This window comes from Cariama cristata, unplaced genomic scaffold (genome assembly GCF_000690535.1).
Source record: "Cariama cristata isolate BGI_N322 unplaced genomic scaffold, ASM69053v1 scaffold20010, whole genome shotgun sequence".
Classification (NCBI taxonomy): domain Eukaryota; kingdom Metazoa; phylum Chordata; class Aves; order Cariamiformes; family Cariamidae; genus Cariama; species Cariama cristata.
The window spans coordinates 10913-21253 of record NW_009593418.1 but is presented as its reverse complement, the minus strand read 5'-3'; the positions used below and the strand labels follow the sequence as shown (position 1 = coordinate 21253).

At 44.6% G+C, this 10341-nt stretch overlaps 1 protein-coding gene across 1 annotated transcript in view; it reads right to left on the bottom strand.

The window, feature by feature from the left end:
• Positions 1–8206: 8206 nt before the first annotated feature.
• The window catches only part of FAXC (failed axon connections homolog (Drosophila)), a gene marked incomplete at its 5' end in the record, with an annotated part of 12227 nt that continues 10092 nt past the window's right edge, over positions 8207–10341 (bottom strand). Inside the window, 2 exons of the mRNA XM_009710407.1 lie at positions 8207–8490; positions 10080–10196. Of these exons, the coding sequence (XP_009708709.1) occupies positions 8207–8490; positions 10080–10196 (401 nt within the window). The remainder of the gene's footprint in view (positions 8491–10079; positions 10197–10341) is intronic.

The window sequence follows — 10341 nt, the reverse complement described above, 5'->3', positions numbered from 1 at the left end:
TCAAATATACATGGCCAAATCCAGAGCCAAATGCTGAAACAACAGACTTGTCTTTTCTCTTCTCACTCTTGTTGCATCACTTTTTTTCTGGGATTGTAAACCTCATGGTAGACAGACCAAGCCCGTGAAGAACATTGCATGCAAGGACTCATGCCAGTTAGATCATTTGGGCCCTACCATGATATAAACATTGAATAACATCTGTTGCACCACCACCACCACCACTTTCTTTCATTCTCCCTTTAAAGTGGTTATGCAGGGTGGGATTCAGTTGCCTGCCTGCTGGCAGGTGTTTAGCCCTCATTTCGGATGCCGTAAGAGCCTGCCTGGTCACCCACTGACACTCCCGGGCTCAGGTGTCCCCCAGATCCTGCCAGCCAGCTCTGCACAGACTGACCCAGCTCTCTCTGGAGGTATTGGGCACCTACCTTTGGCAACCGAACCCCGGCCTCGCCACAGACATCAGTGTGGGGACAGAGCCGGCATAGAGACTTCTGGTCAGCTGCTATTAACAATTTTGCTGGAAAATGAGGAATATTAGAATCATAGAATGGTTTGGGTTTGAAGGGACCTGTAAAGGTCATCTAGTCTAACCCCCCCCCCAATGGGGGACAATATTTCCACCCAGGATGTGGCCGATGGCTAAATGGCTTTTCAGGGAATTTATTTGTGGAGTTCCCTTCATGGTGCTGTCCTGGGGCACTCTGGGACCACCGGCCCCCATCCCCTCACAGGGGAAACACCTGCACCCTCACCTTTTCAGCAGTGCTCTCTGAAGAAAGGATCAGGCTTACCACCAGCTACTATGATTGACCAAAGTCCTGCCGGCAAGGCTGCAGTAAGCAGCAGCACACGCCCACATGGCCCAGAATTACTGTGTAATCTCCAGAATATTTCTCACATCCCATAATTTAAAGTTTTGAGACTGGGGGATAAACAGAGTTTGTGATGATTTCACTGGAATGCAGAGAGACCTGACCTTGAGAACGCTCTCAGCTTTGGCTGCTGGCTCTTCTGAGCTTGCAACATTTAATGTTTCAAGTCCTGTATTTCAACCTAGGTACATGTTTCTGATCTCCGTGTTTATTAAATACATTGACATTTCTACCCTCCATGGAGAAAAAGCCTCTAACCTCACCAGCCAGAAAACCGTAGGGCAACAAAAGGACCTAAAAATCTATTTAGAATGGTACTACAGGGTTGGGCCTGACTTTTTTTTTAAAAATGTTCAGGTAGGTGAAGCGCACCTGCAACACTGATGTCATCACTTACAAAGTGACATTTGATGTCAAGCCCCTGCGAGGTCCGAAGGCACCTGTGTATAGTCTTGCACCTTTATCACCTGCATGCTGTTGCCCCGTATTTCTTCCAGCAAGGTCACGTCTCCTGTTGCGCAATCCCAATGCTGCGTTCCGGGCACACGCTAAGTCCAGCTAAGGACTTACACTAGCTGAAAAATTTCCAAAAATATTATCATACAATGGAACTTGCCAGCACAGTGCTTTGGGCAAAGACCTTAACGCTTATGCACTCTTGACAGAGTTCCCTTCTCAGGATTATTTATTTTCACACTGGTAGCAGTAGCCACAAAACAGAGAGGGGAACAGAGATCCCTCCTCATGCCCACGTTTAAGCGCAGTCCTTCCTCTTGTGCTGGCCCCTGAAATCCTTCCTGCAGTGTCAAGGGGAAAGACGAGCAGTGACAGAGTGACTCCATCTAAATAACACCGGTGGCTAAAGCATTTGCCTGGGCAGGTAAGGGTTTAACTCGCTGGCCACTCCAGTTCCACGCACTCCCTGTTTGCACACGTAAGAGAAGACTGTTAGTTTACAGCTCTACAGAAAGCACAGACACGTTTAGAATAAGGACACAAACCAGAAAGTTATTTTAGATCCATTAGTTATAATTTACACACCAATGACATACGGCATAAAGACAAAATATACAGATTTTCATATATATATACACGGATCAACACAGTGCACAATTTAAAGTTATGTTACAATTAAGTGTACAATTTTAAATATGGCTTTATAAACTAGTAGTAATAACAGTGCTAAAATAACGTATGTCTCATGTAAGTTCATAGACAAACAACATAACGCAGCTACAGCATTAGAGTCCTCGTTTAGCAATGTTGTTGCTTCACTTTGTTAGTTAAACCTCGTACGCTGCAGCTACCTGGTACCCCTCCCTCCGTACCCATCTACATACACTTTATTCTTGCTGGATTGCACACGCCAATGATTAAAACTTTGGGACTTGCATTCTTCAAGTATCCTGAAAAATAAAAACCTGTACATTCGAGGAAAGATTAGTCATAAGAACAAATTAAGAAGTGAAGGAAGAACACACACAAACATAGTGCCCAGTAAGAATATCAACCCGACCAGTGAAGCTTAAAAAAGCAGTAATTTTTTTTGTTTAGAGACCTTTAAAAAGAAAAAAAAAAAAACCAAACAGTCACATCTTGTTTGCTTTACTGCCCTAAATAAGGCAAATTTTTAGGTGAGGATAACGAGACAGAGGAATAAGAGAAGTGTTAAATTCTGGGTCACTTGGAAGCCCAGTCAGAAACTCTGGCCCCGCTGAAGCAAATGTCACTTTTGTCAGCGACTTCAAAGGGGGCAGGATTTTATCTGTTCTGCAAAAGTTGAATGCTTTTCAGAAGCATATGCTCCGTTTCAGCTTTACTTTGTGAAGCTGAATGTGGAAATCATTAGATGAAATCCTACAGTCCTGTTTATGCGCAAGTCAGACTAAATGCCCGTAATGATCTTCTCTGGCCTTAAAAATCTGGAAGCAAGACAACCGGGATGTGGTACTAACAGTTTAGCACTGCAGTGACACACGGAACGTTTCCATCCGCTGTGCTGTACACAGACATCCCATTTCTTTTCCAAACTCCTCAAGGAGCTGCAGAAACCTCTGCTGAGAAGTACTTCACGTTAGGGCACTTCCATAGGGAAGGAATTTAAGAGAAGCCCTCCCTGATGGCCATCAAAGAGGAGATTGCCCAAAACCACTGAGACAGAGCTGATTCATGTTGCAACACTTTTCTCCACTAAGGTAAAGCTGTAAAGATTAGGGTCATCGGCCTGAAAGTTAAATCCCCGCTCCGGTCAGCAACCCACGTGGCACAGGGAAACACCTCCCTCGAGGTGACACTAGATGAACACAACGGCCCACGTTCACCAGAAAGCATAACGCTGTGCTCGCTGCAATGCTCTGTAAAGGGGTCAAACCCACTTGTCCTTGCCCTTCATCACCAGGACACGGAGGATGACCCTGCGGCACGAGCAGGGGATGACGGCATGCCGACAGCCTCACCGGAGCCACAGTTACTGAAATGAGTCCCTGCGCCGTCCACCCAGCACTAACGAATACCCGAAGCAGAGCAACAGTACACACAAACACCTGTAGCACTAATCCACTGCTGAAAACCACTGCAGTCCTTCAAAGGTACCTCGAGTCCTCGTGGGCCATGGGATTAAACGCTACTGCTCCTCCAGATCTCAGCCACCGACACGTATGGGCATGACTCACACCTACCCTACGCAGATCCATTCCCATGTGCCAGCCACGGGGCCACCCAACATTAATTCTGCATTTAGAGAGCATCGTTTGCTTTATTTCATTCACATGCCTAATTTGTAATTTTGCAGTATTTGGGGATGGGGGAGGGTCAGGCTAAATAGCTACTTGTCAGAAAACAGATTCAAATTCTTATTCAAACATCTAAGGACAAGACCCACTTGAATTCATCCCCTGCCACAGAAATTTCACTTGGTGAGCTGCCCTGCATAAATCTGCACATAACACACTTTTCCAGCAGGCAATATTTTGTAAGGCTTAGTATCTGACAGATACAGCCTTTTCAATGAAAACAGTATCAAACTGTCACGATTACTTGAGCAGACATCACTGACATAGGAAATTTGTGCCTGAACTGTTGCTGCAGAAATATTTCAGGCAATATTTTTTTCAAAGAGAATATAGATCTGGAGGGACATTGCCAAGGTTTTAAAGATCAAAATGTGTGACTTGCAGTGTTATAATTGGATGGAAACGGTCCTCCAGATCTGAAACATCAGGGTCGGTTTGGTTTTTAAATCAAGCACCACATTTGTAGGATTTCTGTAGGACCTATACATCGCAGCATCTGCTTCCCCCCCTCAGTGAGCTCTGCTGACAGAGCCAATGAGTCCAACAGAGGTAAACGAATCCCTTCTGACATGACAGAGCGTTACACATTCAAACACTGCAATTCATATGAAAAAAACCCAACAAACTGCTTCAAATCTTAACTCTACTTGAAACGCAGGGCTTGCTTTAAACACCCCTTTGCCAAACGAGGAGCGGACCAATTATCCATTCATTCTCTTAAAGCAGCACTACAGAAACAAAGGCAGTACTCAGCCTTTGGCGGTATTTAAGGTAAAATAACGGGGAGGACCGGCACTGTCTCCTCACCAGGATGAGGGGTCGTGCTTTGGCGGGTGCGCAGGGCAGGGCTCCTGGTCATGGGTTCAGCCCGAGTCCTCCTGCAGTCACCCACCACTTGGCACCCTCCCTGCATCCCACCCTCTCCTCTCCTACCCGCTGCCTCCTCCCCTGACCATCCAGGGTCCCCTGCCCTATTTTTGGAGGTGCTGGACAGTATGGAGGACCCCCAAGCTAGCTCTCCTCCTGCCAGGACCACGTACCGCTGTTTACCTGAAACCAGCCTGGGGCTGCAGCCAGGACCACAACCAGGTTTGGTGCTGGAAGCCGTGATGCTCTCGGAGACATCATGGACTCTTGTGACAAGGGTCCCTGAACCCTTCCTAACATTGCCCCACAATGAGTGTCTGGCCACCACGGCGAGACTCTCAGCCCCAGAAAAACCCTTACGTGGTCTGTGTCACCTCAGACGTGACATCGTGGCACCCATCGCACTCCATCCCAGCTCACCCATCGGGCGGTCGGCACCCCACAGCTGTCCCAGGTTTCACAGCTGCAAAGACACCCAATGTCCCTGACCCCCAGCAGCAGCACAGTCGGGACCTCCGGCACCCCTACCACAGACTTGCTTGCAATTTTGATCAGTGAGGGAGAAAAACAAACAACAACAACAACAAAATAACCAAAAAAAGCCACAAGAGGAAATAAAGATAATCTCCAACTATTTTTAGTTCTGTATAGCCCCTCAGCACCAAGATAAAAAAATAGAGATGATCAAAGCGGGGGGAAATCACTACAGGACTAAGAAAACGTTGCTCTTTTAGCAGTTTCAGAAACTCAAAAAAATGTTGGGGTTTTTTTTTGGTTTTTGTTTTGTTTTTTTTGTTGTTGGTGGTTTTTGGTTTTGGGTTTTTTTGTTTAAGAAAACTCGTCTTCTCTTCCCTCATGCAAACTAAAACAAACTAACACTTTTTCACAGATATTAAAAAAAACAAAAGCTTTTTTTTTAAATCCCTGGAATACTTTACCAAGATTAGCTTCCAAAAGGAAAAAAGGCTGGATTAAATCCTTTTAAAGAGGTCTAACATCAGTATTTGTTTCTGGAAGGGCTAAATAAACGCAAGAATTTCCTAACAAACTTGGACAAAATACTACACCTATAAATTCCTAAAGAGATGCCGATTCCTAATCTCACCTCTACTTTGAAACACAGCCAAACCCAAAAATGCAGACTTTATCAAGAGCAGCTGTCACGAGGAGAAGGCCAACTTCTCCTCTAAAGCAACCTGAGTAGTCCCTCAGAAAGGGAAGGCATGTGACGAGCCACAAAATACATTCACCTCACTGATTAACACCCTGAAAAACTCAGCTGACAGCAAAAAGCCGCTTCCCCTTCTGCAACCCCTTCTGATCCTCTTCTTCACCCTCCCCAGGGGTGAAGCTCATTACCTGGCCGGTCAGCGCAAGGTTCAGCCTCCCCTGAGGCACATCAGTTATTCGAAACAAAAAAACCAAACAGAACCACAGCCCTGCGAAGTACCTACATCCTCGGCTCAGGTCCCCGTGCTGCGGTGCAGCGGCACCAGCTCTACCCACCATGCCAGCAGCTCCGAGTGCTGGCAGACAGACGAGGCCATGGCGTGACACCGGCTCTGCACCACGCTGGCGTCCCCCGTCTCTGCGCCCGTCGCTGCGTGGGGTCACGCAAAATCTAGATCCGGCTGCATTCACACAGGAGAGTAAAATAATGTCGCTGACTTCTGGTTAATCTGTGTTTCGGGGTGTTGCAAGGGCTGTTGCCACGGCCAGATCTGTAAGCCCAACGAAGTCATGAAGGTGATACTGGCCGCTGAACTCAGGCTGGTCTTTTAATAAGTGTGACTCACGGCTGGGGCTCCTCTGCTGCAAGCACACCCTCCCAACACTGAAAAGATGGAGAAAGCACAGCCTTCAAACAGGCACGGGTAAATGCCTGAGAACATCTCTATCAGAATTTCCAACACAGAAACATTTTTAAAAAGGAGCTTTTTGACGTGGATGCCTTTTATACGGAATGCCAAGACCTACATTTTTGCAAGTAGAATCTGCCCTGACTTGGCTATGAAGTTTCACAGGCATTTCAGGCCATCGCCTGTGTGCTTTTTAGCCCAAGACTTATCTTCCTGTGCTCTGTTCCTCTGCTTAGTTCCCTGAGAAGGGTCCCAACTAACTGGACGATTATCTTCCTCCTTCTCAGTTTTGGTTCACTTTGCAAACGATATTTGCCCACAGCAACAGAGACCATTGACAGGAACATGGTTCCAGGGACATGCTTGGGGAATTGAGGAAACGAGTGCAAATTCACACCCATCTCAGACCACACCAAACTCGTCAGCTCTGGCTGCAGTGGCTCCCATGCATGAACAGACCTGGGAACTCACCTCAGATGTGTGTCCGCCTGCTTTCAGAGTCACAGCTAGCTCGGCATTTCCCCAGAGCAAGCACTTTCCTCTGCAGGAGACACTCCACGATCCAAGAGAGATCTTCTTTGAAAGCCGGAGTTATTTCAAGCTCCAGACCATTAGGACTACCAACAATTATAACACCCTAAAGCAGTCATCTGCCCCGTCTGCTCCCAGAACGTATGGCACAACAAACACATAAAAATTTTGCTGGGGGATCCTGACTTATCTAACTGTAACTCATTGAGAAAGTCATAATTCAAATATTTTTAAATAGGACACCACCAAAGTCTGCAGGCAAATACCCAATTTTATATGCATGTTTACAAATACCACAGCTGTCTATATGTTGTATATGCTTTATCTCTACTTAAAACCAACTTATCATGGCCAAGCAACACTGATGTATATGCTTACCTTCAAAGCAGTGAGTAAATCGAATGGATTCATTCTCACCACTAACCTGCATTTAGGGAGACACAATATGAAGTGTGTAAGCACCTGTGCAATTATTCTCGATTTGGGGTTCCAGATTCATGGATGTACTAGCAAAGGTGCCTTAAAATCAATTCTGGTCACGCTTTCAGCACGTGGAAATTCCCCGCAGGCAGCGGTGCTGACGGGAGAGTAGGGAGATCATACATTAAAACGGACGTTTCCCTCCTGAATAAAAAAATTGTAGAGTAGCAATTTCCATCCTCTGCAAAGAACAAGAAACACTAAAAAGCTCCTTTCTGCAGGAATATGTTTTCCCCTGCCTTCCTTGACTGTCTCCAAAAGAACTGCAAAGCAGTTCTTTCCTGCAGACACCGTAATAACATATGCACCCAGAGTACAGGTAGCTATCAAATAAAATCCCCCCCGAAATGCCACCAAATCAATACAGCATCAATCATTTTCTTCCACGGGAGAAAAGTGTGCCAGTCATGTCTCTTCCATTTTTGTCCTCAACTCACTCCTGTAAAGATAAGATATCAACACAAACCAGCTCTGACAAATGCTCCACTTCCCAGAAGTCTGTCCCACCTGGTTGCAGGATCTGGTTTTGAACGTGAAAAAAAATGTAGATTGAAAGGTCCTGTTGCCCTCTGGACCTCCAGTTTGCCTATATGTGTTTTAAATAACTGTTTACCTTGGTCCCACCTGAACAGTTACACAAAACGAAATAAGGTTGAAATAGTCCAGGTAGCATGTGACAGCTGAGTCAAGCACTATGGTCTCTTCCAAAGTGGTATAAACCTCTTCCCAACATGAAGGAGAAAATAAATCAGACCGATCCCAAGAAACAGCCTGTCTGCAAAATGGGAGATGCTTGTACACATCACTTGCACTGTTCATGATCTCTGTACTCATCCATGTCCACATCCGAATCAAAGAGGGAGTGTCCAGTGTAATCTGTGTCAGGGGTTTGAGAAATACTGTTCCCTTCCTCGTCAAATGTTTCTGTCCTTGAATAAAAACTGAAGTCCTGCAAAGGAGAGTAAGTCTTGCTTGCTTCGCTGCTTTCCTCAGATTCATACAGAGTGTTATCATCATCATGGTGCCATTCTGGCCAAAATTTCCTCCTTATTCTTTCACAATACATAGCAAGGTTAATCAGTTCACCTGTAACACAGCACAACAGACTCCAGTAAATACATTCAGTCAATAACGCTCTAACTCACCTGCTGATGCAGAAACACGTTAGCACTGTTTGGAAACAAATTGGGCAGGTTCTTTCCAAAGAGGTTTCGAAATTCCAAGATACCATCAATCCTCTTAGCAGCTCTGTAACTTTCATGTAACTTAAACCACATATTATTAACCTATGTACAACAAGAAAGGTTACACTGGAATGAACGTAAATGCATGTAGCAAAATAACTATCCCAAATTCAACCTCTACAGAAATAAATCAAGACAAGATACTAATTACTGTAAGTTTTTCATAGTAAAATTCTTGTTTATTTTGCAGAAACCTGGTTTCTAAAGACAGAATTTGATCCTGTGTATACACAAGACAGTTGTTCATCAAAACACAGTGAATTGGGGGTTTGCACCACCAGGTGGCAGCGTTGGCTGCAAGAGAAATTCACATTTTTAAGTCTTTGTATGGTCCCTGGCTCACCCTCAATGTTCCCAGCCTTAGTGTATTATAAACCTAAGGTATAAGATATGTATGCTTAGAGAAGAAATTACACAAAACTTCAAAGAACAAAGAAGTAATAGCATAATAAAGTGAATGTGTATGTGAAACCTGCACTCACAATAGCATGAGTAGGTGGATGGGTACAGAGAATCATCCATACTTCTTGGGTACTTGCATCTATTATGATCTATTTATTTTAGTTAGAGATAAACCAGTTCAACAAACATAGTATTCCTTCCTGAAAGCCATGGACCCTTCAGGATTTTATCCGTGATTCCCCAGACATTAAGGGGAAGAACTGTAAGGACAATACTTATGTCCTCATCTCATGTATTTTTTTCCTCAAAGTTTTAATAATGAGCAAGCCTATGCCTCCTAACTGTTGCTTTAGTAGCGCTCTCTTGCACAGAGTAGATCTACAGGTCAGATTCATTCCTTTTACACCTGTTTCACATCCTTTTCCTCTTTACCTCTTCCCATTTTTCATACTGCACGGTTTTATTCTGAAAAGGGATGCAAAGATACTGTCACATGCCTATACCACTCCACAAGAAAAGGAGAAAAAAAGAATGTGGGGAGGGGAGGGGTACGTTGCTTTCCAATTCATGCAAAAACACAGTGACTCCAAAGTCAGGCTGGACTTTTTCCTTGCCCAGCATGTTCAGTAACAGCAAAGGCTGTCATTTCAGTGGGACAATAGCACTTGCCGTTCTACTGTCAACGAAACCACTCAGTTCAGCAGAATTTGGCTCATGGCCATGCTTCTGTCTTCTCATACTTTACCCAGCATTCATTCCTCAGAGGCATTCAGTCTTTGCTATGTTAAACAGGGAAAAGATCAAGTACAGGAATAGAAACAATTACCAGGTAGAACATTAAAGAGAAAACAAACAAGAATTTTAAGAGGAAACAACATTACAGGATACAAATGCTACATCAAAGGCAAGAAGAGCTGCTGATGGAGTCGAAGTGCTGCTGCAGTCTTCAAATGTCCTTACAAGGTCCTCCAAGTTTAACAACGGCAAACGCCACCAGTTTTTCATCAGAGATCACTTAAGCTTTCTTACCTTTGATCAGTCTCTCTGGTCGAGTCCCGGGCAATGTCCACATTGCCTGTGCCAGATGCCCAAAGACAGTGGCATCAACAGTGGAAACATTTGGTCCCATAATGTACTTCTTGTCACCTGTAAATACAACAGCAAACATTTCTCAATTGGATGTCACCTCTCCCCAGTAAAAAAAAAAAATTTCCCTAATTACATGTTTAGCTTTTTTTTTTTTTTTTAACTGAAATCATTTAGCTGAAAAGGTTCACTCATTCAAACACAG